A 16,232-nucleotide genomic window follows, 5' to 3' on the forward strand; every position below is an offset into this window, starting at 1 on the left:
GAGAGGAAGCAGGACCTGACCCCCCTCCAGGCACCTTTTTCTTAACTGTTTTGTAACCAAAAGCAACGGCTGTTTACGACCCCCTTCCTTTAAAAACAGCTGTTGCCATGTAATCGGGGAAAGTCCAAATAAAAGAGGCGTACAATCTTTTCGTCAGAGCGTGGTGGGAGACTGTACAAAGAGTTTCTCCTCTTCAAGGTTTATCGGCGCTCTGTACTTCTCCCTACGTCTGTGTACAGCTCCGTAGTAAAAAGTCATACATTTTACTTTTTGGAACAGATACCGATGACTTCCCATACTACATTTTAAAGCATTTATCGGCCTATAATATCGGCAGTCAGATATTATCGGACATCTCTACCCAGAGGGCTTAGCACTGTAGACAGGGACCGGAAGTAAGTCTGAGCTACGTGGTTGGGCCCATACAGACCGCAGCTGAGAAAAAACTGATATTTTTTGGCGGCCCAGTAGCTTGCGGCCCCAGCCCTATGGATAAAGGTCTATACCCACTGGTATAGACCTAGCCCTAACCCTGTAAGTAAACCATAATAACATGACAGAAAGGTAAAATTGAACACTTGTCTCAATTCTTCAGTTCATACGTCACACCAAATGCTAGGTCAGGGGTCACCAACGCGGTGCCCGTAAGGACCAGATGAGTCGCCCGCTGGCCTGTTCTAAAAATAGCTCAAATAGCAGCACTTACCAGTGAGCTACCTCTATTTTTTTTTTATTGACAAGCAAGCTGGTCACGCTTTGCTCGACATTTTTAATTCTAAAACAAATTCAAATTCCATCCATCCATCCATTTTCTACCGCTTATTCCCTTTCGGGGTCGCGGGGGGCGCTGGCGCCTATTTCAGCTACAATCGGGCGGAAGGCGGGGTACACCCTGGACAAGTCGCCACCTCATCGCAGACAAATTCAAATTGAATTTGAAAATCCAAGAAAATAAATTAAAGACTTGGTCTTCACTTGTTTAAATAAATTAATTTATTGTTTTACTTTGCTTCTTATAACTTTCAGAAAGACAATTATAGAGGAGGTATAAATTATTTTAGGATTTTTAAACACATATACCTTTTTACCTTTTAAAATCCTTCCTCTTCTTTCCTGACAATTTAAATCAATGTTCAAGTAAATGTATGTTTTTAATTGTAAAGAATAATAAATACATTTTAATTGAATTCTTCATTTTAGCTTCTGTTTTTTCGACGAAGAATTTTTGTGAAATATTTCTTAAAACTTATTATAATTAAAATAAACAAAAATATTCTGGCAAATCTAGAAAATCTGAAGAATCAAATTGAAATCTTATTTCAAAGTAGTTTGAATTTCTTTTAAAATGTTTGTTCTGGAAAATCTAGAAGAAATAATGATTTGTCTTTGTTAGAAATATAGCTTGGTCCAATTTGTTATATATTCTAACAAAGTGCAGATTGGATTTTAACTTATTTAAAACATGTCATCAAAATTATCAAATTAATCTTAATCAGGAAAAATTTAGAATTATGTTCCATAAATTCTTTTTAAAATTTTTTCCAAAAGATTCTAATTAGCTATTTTTTCTCTTCATTTTTTTTCAGTTGAATTTTGAATTTTAAAGAAGCAAAATTGAAGACAGTATGTTTCAAAATTAAATTTGCATTTTTTTTTGTGTGTTTTCTCCTCTTTTAAACCGTTCAATTGAGTGTTTTTTTTCATCATTTATTCTCTACAAAAAACTTTCCGTAAAAGAAAAAAAAATGTACGATGGAATGACAGACAGAAATACCCTTTTTTTTTTTTTATAAATATAGATTTTTTTATTAAAGGTAAATTGAGCAAATTGGCTATTTCTGGCAATTTATTTAAATGTGTATCAAACTGGTAGCCCTTCGCATGAATCAGTACCCCAGAAGTAGCTCTTGCTTTCAAAAAGCTTGGTGACCCCTGTGCTAGTGCATGTCGTTATCTGATAAATGATAAACGCCACAACTATTTTTCCTAGAGTTTCCGTGTAAAAACAGGCTGATGGCAAAATGTCAAGTTGTTGTTTGCAGAGAACCAGGAGTACAGTACAGCGAGTACAAGAAGCGAGTCCAGATCATTTCCCTCTGGGCACTTCTGTCCTTGCATGAGACCTAAAAGTACATCTGCGCTCACGTCTGTCAGAATGCACCACCTGCGCTCAGGTGCACTCCAACAGAGCGTGCACGAGGGCCGTGATGCACAATGAGCTGTACGAGCATCGTTTTTTTGTTTGTAAACTTACTTGCAGAACCTCCCTGGGGGACATGGCAAACACTGTCCGTCCTCCTGTAGTCCCCCCACGTTTGGATCAGTGTAGGAGCCATCCGGACACGGATGAGGCACCATGGTACCTGCCAGGAAGTTGATACAAAAACACTGAGATATGGTCTCTCTGGCGCGTTTTACCATTGTGTGTCATTATTTTTAGTGCACCTGCCGGGCAGAATGAATGGGGCGGGCAGGGTTGAGGCTCTCCCACGATGGCCTCCATGCAGAAGAAGCCAGGTTGGCAGGGGATGCAGCGGTCTGAGCCAAGGTTTGGCTGGTACTCCCCTGTGGGACAAGGCAGGGCAAGCGCAGAACCTTGTGGGCAGTAGTGGCCCTTGGAGAGAGAAATTTAATAGAGGCGGAATGCCAAAGACTGCTGAGTGATACATTATAGGCATCTCAAACGTAACATAATGCATTTATTTATACATATACACACACACATAACACTCATCTCCTCATTGTTGAGTTAAGGGTTGAATTGTCCATCCTTGTTCTATTCTCTGTCACTATTTTTCTAACCATATCCATGTACAGTAGATGGCAGTATTGTCCTGTTTAAGAGTGTCACAACATTGCTGTTTACGGCAGACGAACTGCTTTACGTGACTGCTGCTGTTGTGTGTTGTTACGGCGCTGGGAGGACGTTAATGAAACTGCCTGACAATAAACCCACATAAGAAAGCAAGAACTCGCCCTCGATCATTCTACAGTTATAACATCATTAGGCAGACTACACTGTTTATATTGTGGGAAAGCGGGCGTGAAAACAGGCTGTCCTCACTCAGGTCCGCATGGAGCTGGAGGGGGCGTGGCCTCCGGCTCCGCCTGAATTTTGGGAGATTTTCGGGAGTCTCCCGGAAAATCCGGGAGGGTTGGCAAGTATGAAGAAGTTTGCTATCCGCAATAAGAAAATAAGCTTTTTAATTGATCCCTTGTGGATCCTAAGGCCCTCTGGCACAAGCCTTTTATCTTTACTAAATACCAGAACAAAGACCCATGGGGAGGCAGCAATTAGCCAGTCTGACCCCCACCTTTTACCATGAATTGATTAACGTGGACCCCGACTTAAACAAGTTGAAAAACTTATTGGGGTGTTACCATTTAGTGGTCAATTGTACGGAATATGTACTGTACTGTGCAATCTACTAATAAAAGTTTCAATCAATCAATCAATCAAAACTTTGGAACAGCTTGCCAGAGAGTCTTAGGATTGCAGAGAACAGATTTATTTTTTTTTAAAGGCTAAAGGGAGGTGTGTAACGTGCACTGTTCACTGTTGTCACTGTATTGTCGGATTAACTGTATGTATGTATGTATGTATGTATGTATATGCAGTATACATACTGCATATACATTGTATATGTGTACACATTGTATATGTATACACACACTTGTGTGTGTGTGTATACACACACACACAAGTGTGTGTGTGTATACACAGGGTGTGTGTGACGCGTCTAGTGCAGTAGAAGTAGAGAGATGTCTGTAGATAGTGCATGTTGCTTTCTGCTTGCTACTCTCTGCTTACAGCTACCGCCGCCAGCTAGCCCCCCTCAGGGGGTGAAAAGAGGAGCCGAGTGCGTAAGTCTCCTCCTGCTGGTACAAAGCCTCTCCACCACCAAGACTCCTTCAGTGCCTCCTTGTGGCCACACACGGATAAGGGTCTTTGCAGACCCCGAACTAAACTGAAGGGGATCTCGGAGCAGCAGTGGGCCCCAGAGATGTGGCGTATAGGCCCACCATTGTGTGGAACACACCCTGACGCCCGTCAACCCTGCCCCAACTATGGGTAAATAGCCCCATTGCCTTGTGGGTCAGCTTATTTAGGCAAAGGCTAAGGGAGCACACCCTAACAGAAAAGCAATGTGCTGGTGGTGCGCAATAGGCGGGCCTTGAAGGAATAAGGACCCGGCAACCTCCTGCAGTCATGGCGAGGGACTGGTCATCATGGGCTCACCCATGCCACCGGGTTTACCTCATTGTGGCGAAGATAGTGCTACTGGAGAAAGCGCACCTCCTTTGGCACTGAAATATCTCCTTGCGCAGGTACCCACTTCTGACCATGGTGAACAGTACCTGGATTTACATCTGGTTGAAGTCTGACGGCGATGGGGTTTCTGGCGACGGGAGCAGGTTTGAATGGACTGGAAGCTCTTAGCTAGAACCCTGCACGGCAGCAGCACAGGGTATAGGTCGCTAACAGCTCAGTTGAGTGGAAGCTGTTTTCGGCAGACCCCTGTGTGTTTGAGCAGCCTTATCTAGGGACGGCACTGCTCACCTCAACTGAGGATGGGCCTAGCAAAGGTGGCCTAAAAATTGCCCACTCAATCTCGCCTGGATAGGATACCGCAACTATCGGGCCATTCTGTATACCCGCGGTCGAAATAAAAATAGAAAATCATGCAACTTGAAACTGGCAACATGGAATGTAAGGACTCTCCTGGACTCGTACGGCACTTCTGACAGACCTCAAAGGAGAACTGCCTTGGTTGCTGCAGAGCTGAATCGCTACAACATTGACATTGCAGCCCTGAGTGAGACCAGGATCCTGGATGAAGGCTCTCTAACTGAGGAAGGTATGGGCTACACATTCTTCTGGAAAGGCTACCCCTCAGGAGGACAACATCTGCATGGTGTAGGACTGGCCATCAAAAACACCCTGCTGCCAAGACTCATTGAAACACCTGTCGGAATTAGTGAGCGACTAATGACCCTCCGTATCCCCCTGGTCAGGAATCGCTACGCCACAATTCTCAGTGCCTATGCACCAACCCTACCATCTGAGAGCAGGGTCAAGGATTCCTTCTACCAGTCAGTTGATGAGGCTCTCTGCCGGATCCCCAAGAATGACAAGATTTTCTTGCTTGGGGATTTTAATGCCCGAGTGGGACAGAACAGCAGGATATGGAGTGGAGTACTTGGCAAACATGGAGTTGGTCAGGTTAACTCAAATGGGATGAGATTGCTTACTCTCTGCTCAGAGCATAATCTAACCATAACCAACACCATCTTCCAGCAGAAGGCTAAATATAAGACTTCATGGATGCACCCTCGTTCTAAACATTGGCACCTCATAGACTATATCATAGTGAGGCGTAGTGACATCAAAGATGTCCTCACCACCCGTGCCATGAGAGGTGCAGAGTGCTGGACAGATCATCATCTGATTATGGCCAATGTCCACATGCAAGTGCGCCCCCCCTTGAGACGGCAAAGACCCAAAAGGAAGAAGCTAGACTGCGCCCGCCTGGAAAACCCTGACCTAAGAAATGACTTTCGCCGCTCCCTGGCTGAAAAACTTGGAGAGGTGGAGTCTTCCTTGAACTCTTCTGAGAACTCTATTGACCAGAACTGGAACTCTATCAGCTCGGCTATCTATGAGGCAGCAGCCCAAACAATCGGCTTCAAGAGCAAGTACCACCAAGACTGGTTTGATGAAAACTCGGACACCATCCATGTCCTGTTGAAGGATATGCACAGGGCACACAGGGCAACCCTAGAGAACCCTTCATCCAGTAGCGCCAGGCAGAAATGGCGGAGAGCTCGAGGAGAGGTGCAAAGGGCTGTTAGAAGGATGCAGAATGAGTGGTGGAGAAAAAAGGCACATGAGATTCAAACCTTTGCCGATAAAAATGACATGCACAACTTCTACAATGCTGTCAAGAAGACCTACGGCCCAACAAACCGCTGCATCACTCCCCTGAAAACAGCAGACGGCCTGTGTACCTTGAAAGACCAATCTAGCATCTTGCTGAGATGGGCGGAACACTTTAGCACCCTGTTGAACCAGGAATCTGATGCAGACCCCACTGTTCTGGATGAACTGCCTACATTTCCTGTCATGCACAATCTGGACGAGCCCCCAACCTTCCTGGAGGTCCGATCAGCTACCCGCTCCCTCAAAAACAACAAATCCCCTGGTAATGACAACATCCCGGCTGAACTGCTGAAGCAAGGAGGATACTTCTGCACAAGAATATTGCACCGGTACATCACACAAGTCTGGGCTGAAGAGAATGTCCCACAACAATGGAGAGACGCCAATGTAGTCACTATCTACAAGAACAAGGGTGACAAGGCTGTCTGTGGCAACAGTAGGGGCATTTCACTCCTTGCTGTTGCCGGTAAAGTTCTGGCAAAAGTGATGCTCCAGAGGCTGATTAACAACATCACTGAGTCGATTCTGCCTGAATCACAGTGCGGGTTTAGAAAGAGTAGGAGCACAGTGGACATGATTTTCACAGCTAGACAGCTGCAGGAAAAATGTAGGGAACAACACCAGGACCTTTTCATGGCCTTTGTCGACCTCTCCAAAGCCTTCGACACGGTTCGGAGGGAACTTTTATGGGAAGTCCTCCTCAGGTGTGGCTGTCCCATTAAGTTTGTTAACATCCTCCGTCAGTTTCATGATGGAATGACTGCTCGAGTGACCATAGGAGGTCAAGAGTCTGCCCCCTTCCCCGTACATACAGGAGTAAGGCAGGGGTGTGTACTAGCACCAGTGCTTTTCAACATCTTCTTGCTATGTGTTACCAAGCTTCTCCACAAGGAGATTGAGGACAGGAGCGGTGTGACAGTGGACTTTCGTCGAGATGGCAACCTCTTTAATATCAGGAGGCTTCAGGCTACCACCAAACTGCAAAGGGAGAGAATTGTTGAGTTGCAGTACGCAGATGACTGTGTTCTTGTATCTCACAGCCCACAAGACCTCCAGTCTGTTCTTGCTGCTGCGGTGAGAGCGTACGGCAGGATGGGACTGACCGTCAACACCAGCAAGACGGAAGTAGTCTGCCAATGGAGCTCCAACAAGCCATCTACATCTCCTGTCTTCACTGTTTCTGGAGAACAAATAGCAGTCGTTCCATCCTTCAAATACCTGGGGAGCATTCTTTCTAGTGACAACACTGTTGATAGTGAGGTCCAGAACAGGATTAAGCAGGCAGCGGCAGCTTTTGGGAGACTCAGGCGTCGGGTCTTCCAAAACAAGAACCTCCATCTCCACACAAAGGTCTCTGTCTATCAAGCCATCTGCCTCACTACCCTCCTCTACAGCTGTGAAGCCTGGGTAACCTACACCCGCCACATCAAGGCCCTAGAGCAGTTCCACATACGTTGCCTACAGCGGATCCTGGGGATTACATGGTGTGATCGTGTGCCTCATTCTGAAATACTCTCAAAAACCAACTGCAGGAGTATTGAGGCCATGATCACCCTGCACCAACTACGATGGCTGGGCCACGTAGTAAGGATGCCCTCAGATCGCCTGCCTCGCAAAGTGCTATACGGCCAGCTACACCATGGTCGTCGCTCTGCTGGAGGGCAGAAAAAACAATCTAAAGACCAGTTGAAGACTGCACTAAGGAAGTGTAAAATCAGACCTGAGGCCCTGGAGGGTGTGGCTGCTGATCGTAACACCTGGCGTCAGTTGTGCCACGATGGCAACCGGCTGTTGGAAGAGGATAGGACAGCCAGGAGACAGGAGAAAAGACTCAGGAGGAATACACCTACAGTTGCCGTTTCCACCACCACATTTACATGCCCTACCTGCAGTAGGATCTGTGCATCCAGGATAGGGCTATTCAGCCACCAACGAACTCACCGATAGAAGTGGATGTCGTCATCGGACTCGATGGACAACCATAAGCAAGTAAGCATATGCAGTATGTATGTAAAACATTGTGTCTTGATGTCCAAGACAAATTTTTCTTCAGAGACAATAAAGCTAAATTGTCTGGCTATATATATATATATATATATATATATATATATATATATATATATATATATATATATATATATATATATATACATATATATACAAAATATTAGGTGTATAAATGACACAATAAGTTACTCAATATGTCAGGGGCTAAATTAGGAGCCTTTGTCTGCTTACTTATTACTAAAAGACAAGATGTCTAGTATGTTCACTATTTTATTTGAGGACTAACTTGCAATATGAAACATTTTTAATGTACCCTGAGATTTTTTTGTTAAAATAAAGCTAAAAATGCAATTTTATGTGGTCCCCTTTAATTAGAAAAGTATCGAAAAGTATCTAAATCATTTTAGTACTGTACCAAAATATTAGTATCGGGACAAAACTAATACACACACACATACATACATACACATATATATATATATATATATATATATATATATATATATATATATATATATATATATATATATATATATATATATATATATATATATATATATATATATATATATATATATATATATATATATATATATATATATACATACACACACACACACACACACACATATATAAGGGCTGTGAATCTTTGGGTGTCCCACGATTCGATTCAATATCGATTTTTGGGGTCACGATTCGATAATATATCAATTTTTTCGATTCGATTCTCGATTCAAAAACAATCTTTTTCAGATTCAAAAGGATTCTGTATTCATTCAATACATAGGATTTCAGCAGGTTTTACCCCAGTCTGCTGACATGCTAGCAGAGTAGTAGTTTTTTTTTTTTTTTTAAAAGCTTTAATAATTGTAAAGGACAATGTTTTATCAACTGATTGCAATAATGTAAATGTGTTTTAACTATTAAACGAACCAAAAATATGACTTATTTTATCTTTGTGTTGTCAAGCTTATGAGATGCGATGCAAGTGTAAGCCACTGTGACACTATTGTTCTTTTTTATTATTTTTATAAATGTCGGTATAGCTCGGTTGGTAGAGTGGCCGTGCCAGCAACCTGAGGGTTGCAGGTTCGATCCCCGCTTCCGCCATCCTAGTCACTGCTGTTGTGTCCTTGGGCAAGACACTTTACCCACCTGCTCCCAGTGCCACCCACACTGCTTTAAATGTAACTTAGATATTGGGTGTCACTATGTAAAGTGCTTTGAGTCACTAGAGAAAAGCGCGATATAAATATAATTCCCTTCACTTCTAATGATAATGTCAATGAGGGATTTTTAATCACTGATATGCTGAAATTATAATTAATATTGATACTGTTGTTGATAATATTCATTGTTGTTTCACTACTTTTGGTTTGTTCTGTGTGGTGTTTGTGTCTTCTCTCAATTGTTCTGTTTATTGCAGTTCTGAGTGTTGCTGGGTCAGGTTCGGTTTTGGAATTGGATTGCATTGTTATGGTATTGCTGTGTATTGGTTTGTTGGATTGATTAAAAAATTAAAAAAACAAAACAAAACATTTTTTTAAATACAAATTCAAAAAAAAAAAATTTTTTTTAAATGAGAATTGATTCTGAATTGCACAACGTAAACGATTCAATTCATATTCCAATCAATTTTTTCCTACACCCCTAACATATATAAATATATATATCCATCCATCCGTTTTCTACCGCTTATATATAATTCGAAACCAACCAATATCTTTTAATAAAATGATTTCACAGTGAAAAAAGTGTGACATATAATGACAGGGTAATGCATTTGGGGTGAATATATTGTAGAAAGATGAAGCTCCAGTATGACAAGCCTTACTTTGGAACAGATGAAAGCGTATGGAGTGGTTGAAGAGAAGTCAAAGGGGCAGTAGAAACCGGCGGCACAGGGCCCGCTTGGCGTGGCGAGACCTTCAGCAGTGCAATATTGACCTGGAGGACAAGTGGAGCAGCTCTCCAGGGACACACCTCCTGTTGGAAGAGCAACACACGAGGATAAGTTGCCCTGTTTTGGACTATCACAGTATATCTGATATATAGTCCTGCTGAAAAGTTCACATACTCTTGTAAAGAACATAATGTCTAGATTTCCCAATTATTTATACTACTCTTATTTTTGTGATAGAGTGATTGGAGAACATACTTCATTCAAGGAGTTTGGTTCTTTTCTGAATTTATTATGGCTCTACTGAAAATGTGAGCAAATCTGCTGGATCAAAAGTATACATACAGCAATGTTAATATTTGCTTACATGTCCCTTGGCGAGTTTCACTGCAATAAGTTGCTTTTAGTAGCCATTAGAGATGCGTGGATAGGCAACTATATCATCCGCATCGACAAAGTCGTCATCCACCCGCCGTCCACCCGAACCAACATTTTATCAGGACCGTACCCGCCCGCTGAAATACATCAGAGATTGTCCGCCTTTACCACTCACAGAGTTATTTAAACCTGCTTCACAGAATAACGATGACAAACTGGAGCCGCTAAAGTTCACGCGACTATCCAATAGCGTCCATCCTAATTACAGGTATGTGAGCGTGCTGTGAAGCCATTGCCTTAGACACCTTAAACAATTATGTAAGAACCAAATGTTGGTCCAGCAACATGTTGTGTGCAGCTTCCGCAACTACACGTTCAAGATTGAAAGGCATACTGGGTGACACAGAGTACACTGATGGTTGTGATATAAACAACTTTAACACTTACTAATATGCACCACGCCGTGAAGCCACACCCAACAAGATTGACAAACTCTGTACACTGTTGATGGAATTTAAATTTTCCTGAAGGAACTCTCCTGAAAGAATCAATAAAGTACTATCTATCTATCTATCTATCTATCTATCTATCCAAACACATTTCGGGAGAACATCCTCACAGTAACACAACAAAAACGCAACACAACAAATACCCACAATCCTTTGTATCTGTGACACTTTCTGAATATATTTTACACCCCCACGCCCCTAACCCCGCCCACCTTACCGACGCACGGTGAAGGGTGGCGGCGGCGGGGTTTGCTGCTAGCGGGGTGTATAAAATAGTCAGGAAGTGTCATGAATACAAAGGATTATGGGTATTTGTTGTGTTGCGTTTATGTTGTATTACTGTGAGGATGTTCTCCCGAAATGTGTTTGTCATTCATGTTTGGTGTGGCTTCACAGCATGGCGCATATTACTAAGAGTGTTAAAATTGTTTATATCACAACCATTAGTGTACTCTGTGTCACCCAGTATGCCTTGCAGTCGTGTGCGTGTTGCCTCAGAAGCTACACACAACATGATGCTGGACTGACAATCAGATAGTACATGTTGTAGAGGGCGACAAAACCAATGGCTTCATAGCACGCCCTAATACTTAATATCCGGGTGACTACCGGCAGTCATTCAGGACAATAATAGAGTCTCTTATTGTCTTCTTCGCTTTATGACACGGGTCTTAAATGGCTCTTTGAATGGCAAAGGATACCGGTCACAGAACCATGCATATCAAATATTTCCGGATGTGTCAACCGCCACCCGCCCGAATCTAATTAAAATCAATTTTTTCGTCATGTCACCCGCCCGACCCGCGGTTTATCCGCGGACTCCGCGGATAAACCGCGCATCTCTAGTAGCCATCCACTAGCTTCTGCTTGAAGTTTTGACCACTCCTCTTGACAAAACTGGCGCAGTTCAGCTAAATGTGTTGGTTTTCTGACATGTGTCACAGTGACATCACATGGACAAAGATAAGACGTTCTGGAGGAAAGTTCTGTGGTCAGATTAAATAAACATTGAGCTGTTTGGCCACAACACCCAGCAATATATTTGCAGGAGAAAAGGTGAGGCTTTTATTCCCAGGAACACAATACCTACCGTCAAGCATGGTGGTGGTAGTATTATGCTCTGGGCTTATTTTGCTGCCAATGGAACTGGTGCCTTACAGAGAGTAAATGGGACAATGAAAAAGGATGATTACATCCAAATTCTTCAGGACAAGCTAAAATCATCAGCCCGGAGGTTGGGTCTTGGGCGCAGTTGGGTGTCTCAACAGGACTAGAGATGTTATCGCCCGATAAATGCTTTAAAATGTAATATCGGAAATTATCAGTATCGGTTTCAAAATTATTGGTATCGGTTTTTTAAAAAAAAAGCAAAATGTATGCCTTTTTAAAACAGTGCTGTGTACACGGACGTAGGGAGAAGTACAGAGCGCCAATAAACCTTAAAGGAACTGCCTTTGTCTGCCGGCCCAATCACATAATATCTACGGCTTTTCACACACACAAGTGAATGTTATGCATACTTGGTCAACAGCCATACAGGTCACATTGAGGGTGGCCGTATAAACAACTTTAACACTGATACAAATATGCGCCACAGTGTGAACCCACACCAAACAAGAATGACAAACGCATTTCGAGAGAATATACACCCCCGCTAACCCCCCCCCCCCAACCTCACCCATCTCAAATTCCAAGCTGCTGTTTTGAGGCATCTTAAAAAAAATAATGCACTTTGTGACTTCAATAATAAATATAGCAGTACCATGTTGGCATTTTATTACATCACTTGAGTTGATTTATTTTGGAAAGCCTTGTTACATTGTTTAATGCAGTGGTCCCCAACCCTTTTTGTATCCGCGGACCGGTCAACGCCTAATAATTTGTCCCGCAATAATTTGTCATGAAAAAGGGAGGTTTTTGTGGTTGGTGCACTAATTGTAAGTGTATATTGTGTTTTTTATGTTGATTTAATAAAAAAATAAAATAGTAATAATTTTTTTTAAATAAAAATTAATAAAAAATTCTTCTGCGGCCCGGTACCAATCAGGCCGTGGCCCGGTGGTTGGGGACCACTGGTTTAATGCATCCAGCGGGGCATCACAACAAAATTAGGCATAATAATGTGTTCATTCCACTGTATATATGGATATCGGTTGATATCGGAATCGGTAATTAGGAGTTGGACAATATCGGAATATAGGATATCGGCAAAAAAGCCATTATCGGACCTCTCTAAACAGGACAATGACCCCAAACACATGTCAAAAGTGCTAAAGGAAAGGCTAAATCAGGCTCGAATTAAGATTTCAGAATGGCCTTCCCAAAGTCCTGACTTAAACGTGTGGACAATGCTGAAGAAACAAGTCAATGTCAGAAAACCAACACATTTAGCTGAACTGCACCAGTTTTGTCAAGAAGAGTGGTCAAAAATTAAACCAGAAGCTTGTGGATGGCTACCAAAAGCGCCTTAATGCAGTGAAACCTGCCAAAATATTAACTTTGCTGTATGTACACTTTTGACCCAGCAGATTTGCTCACATTTTCAGTAGACCCATAATAAAATCATAAAAGAACCAAACTTCATGAACGTTTTTTGTGACCAACAAGTATGTGCTCCAATCACTCTATCACAAAAAAATAAGAATTGTAGAAATGATTTGAAACTCAAGACAGCCATGACATTATGTTCTTGACAAGTGTATGTAAACTTTTGACCAGGACTGTAGGTGAGGATAGAACAGGGGTCAGCAACCCGTGGCTCTCGAGTCGCATGCGGCTCTTTAGTGCCGGCTAGTGGCTCCCTGGAGCATTTTTTTTTTTAAACAAAAAGGGGGAAAATATATTTTTTTGTTTTAGTATGTTATTTTTTGGAGGACAAACGTGACACAAACATTCTCGATTGATAGAAAGCCAACTGTTGAACATGTTTGTGTGTATGCTTCACTGATGAGAGTATCCGGTGAACATTGTTTTGTCCTACTCATTTTGGCGGCTCTTGAACTCACCATCGTGAAGTGAAGTGAATTATATTTATATAGCGCTTTTCTCTAGTGACTCAAAGCGCTTTACATAGTGAACCCCAATATCTAAGTTACATTCAAACCAGTGTGGGTGTCACTGGGAGCAGGTGGGTAAAGTGTCTTGCCCAAGGACACAACGGCAGTGACTAGGATGGCGGAAGCGGGAATCGAACCTGCAACCCTCAAATTGCTGGCACGGCTGCTCTACCAACCGAGCTATGCGGTGTGGATTGTGACGCAAGGGTTTGTTTACATGTAAAATCTTCCACTCCTTCTTTGTCTCATTTTGTCCACCAAAAGTTTTATACTGTGTGTGTGAAAGGTGCACTTTGTTGAGGTTCTTGACTTGTGGGAGTGCTAATCAGGCATATTTGGACAATCAATGCTAATCAATGCTAACATGCTATTTAGGCTAGCTGTATGTACATAATGCATCATTAGGCCTCATTTGTAAATATGTTTAAGCTCATTTAAGATCTTCTTTGTATATAATTTAAATTTGCATGTCTCATAACACATTATTTGTATGTAATATTGGCTGCATTGCAGTGTATTTGTGTGCCATTTTTTTGTTTTCATTTTTTGTGGCTCCAGACAGATTAGTTTTTTGTATTTTTGGTCCAATATGGCTCTTTCAACATTTTGGGTTGCCGACCACTGTGCTAGAAGGACAGAGTGTTATATTACCAGTTGTGTTACGGACACTGCCAACAGGGCAGGGGATCGGGGAGAGACACCCCGCCGGACAGTAGTGACCTGCAGGGCAAGGCCCATTCCTGGGGAAGCTCACTGAGCTTTGTGGAGCTGGTCCCTCGGCTCCACCTTGGCAGAAATAACCTTGCAAACAAGAACCTGCAGACACAACCCCAAGGCATTATAAATCATCTTATGTGTTTACCTGCTTTTACTTTATTGGACTGTGTTCGAGAAACAGGCTTAAAGGCCTACTGAAAGCCACTACTAGCGACCACGCAGTCTGATAGTTTATATATCAATGATGAAATATTAACATTGCAACACATGCCAATACGGCCGCTTTAGTTTACTAAATTGCAAGTTTAAATTTTGCGCGAATTACCCTGTGACGTCACGGTTTGTAACGGACATTTTGTTCCAGCACCGATCCCAGCTATAAGTCGTCTGCTTTAGTCACATAATTACACAGTATTCTGGACATCTGTGTTGCTGAATCTTTTGCAATTTGTTCAATTAATAATGGATACATCAAAGAAGAAAGATGTAGGTGGGAACTGGTGTATTGTGGCCGTCTTCAGCAACACAAACACAGCCGGTGTTTCCTTGTTTCCATTCCCGAAAGATGACGGTGAAGCGTTTCTATGGAACAGAGCGGTCAAGCGAACATGGTTCCCTACCACATGTCAACCGGGAGGTTTCGGTGAGAAAATGGTGGTAGTAAGTCAGCTCTTACCGTAGACATCAATCAATCAATCAATGTTTATTTATATAGCCCTAAATCACAAGTGTCTCAAAAGGCTGCACAACCACTACGACAATCTCGGAAGAACCCACATAAGGGCAAGGAAAACTCACACCCATGAGTGGAGAGCTTGCGTTGTTCCTCCTGCAGCTGCGGACTCTCTTTCCTCCTCCCACCGGCCGCCCCCGACCGCCGGATGCTTACACCGTGGAGGAAGGGAAAAAAAAAAAATTCTCAGCCCGGCTGCCTTCGCCTCGTCGAGAAACGTGGTTTCCCTCAGAGACACTGGCGGTCACCACACCCGTGGCCACACCCCCCGACTTTCAGGTTGTACAGGTACGACAGTATAACCTCACTAAAACACTAGTAACACAATAAGCAGAAAAGGGATTTTCCAGAATTATCTGAATAAATGTGTCTAATAACATCTGAATCGCTCCCACTGCCCTTGTCTTTTTTTTCTTTTTTTTTTTCTAGTCCTTCACTCTCACTTTCCACATCCACAAAGCTTTCATCCTTGCTCAAATTAATGGGGAAATTGTCGCTTTCTCGGTTCGAATTGCTCTAGCTGCTGGTGGCCATGATTGTAAACAATGTTCAGATGTGAGGAGCTCCACAACCCGTGACGTCACACACACATCGTCTGCTACTTCCGGTACAGGCAAGGCTTTTTTATTAGCGACCAAAAGTTGCGAACTTTATCGTGGATGTTCTCTACTAAATCCTTTCAGCAAAAATATGGCAATATGGTGAAATGATGAAGTATGACACATAGAATGGACCTGCTATCCCCGTTTGAATAAGAACATCTCATTTCAGTAGGCCTTTAAAATGAGGCACCTTGTGGTGATGAAGCTCCATATGTGCTACAGTAGAGTCCAGGAGGGCAGGCGGTGCAGACAGAGCGGGAAAATGCACCTGTCTGGTTGTTGAAAGTCCCTAAAGGGCAAGGTTGAGGCAGAGCAGTTCCAGCAGGGCAAAAATGACCTACAAAAAGAGGACAAAGGAAAAGGTTGATGCAATAACTCTCTGATAATCT

The 16,232-nt window shown here is 42.7% G+C and overlaps 1 protein-coding gene across 1 annotated transcript in view; it reads right to left on the reverse strand.

The window, feature by feature from the left end:
* The window catches only part of si:ch211-286b4.4 (zonadhesin), a 185,733-nt gene that overhangs the window by 76,843 nt on the left and 92,658 nt on the right, over nucleotides 1–16,232 (reverse strand). Inside the window, exons 31-35 of the mRNA XM_061878358.1 lie at nucleotides 16,034–16,180; nucleotides 14,443–14,607; nucleotides 9,783–9,934; nucleotides 2,446–2,614; nucleotides 2,255–2,363 (exon numbers count right to left, since the gene is read on the reverse strand). Coding sequence (XP_061734342.1) covers nucleotides 2,255–2,363; nucleotides 2,446–2,614; nucleotides 9,783–9,934; nucleotides 14,443–14,607; nucleotides 16,034–16,180 — 742 coding nt within the window. The remainder of the gene's footprint in view (nucleotides 1–2,254; nucleotides 2,364–2,445; nucleotides 2,615–9,782; nucleotides 9,935–14,442; nucleotides 14,608–16,033; nucleotides 16,181–16,232) is intronic.

The sequence above is a fragment of the Nerophis ophidion genome, linkage group LG18, assembly GCF_033978795.1.
Source record: "Nerophis ophidion isolate RoL-2023_Sa linkage group LG18, RoL_Noph_v1.0, whole genome shotgun sequence".
NCBI lineage: Eukaryota > Metazoa > Chordata > Actinopteri > Syngnathiformes > Syngnathidae > Nerophis > Nerophis ophidion.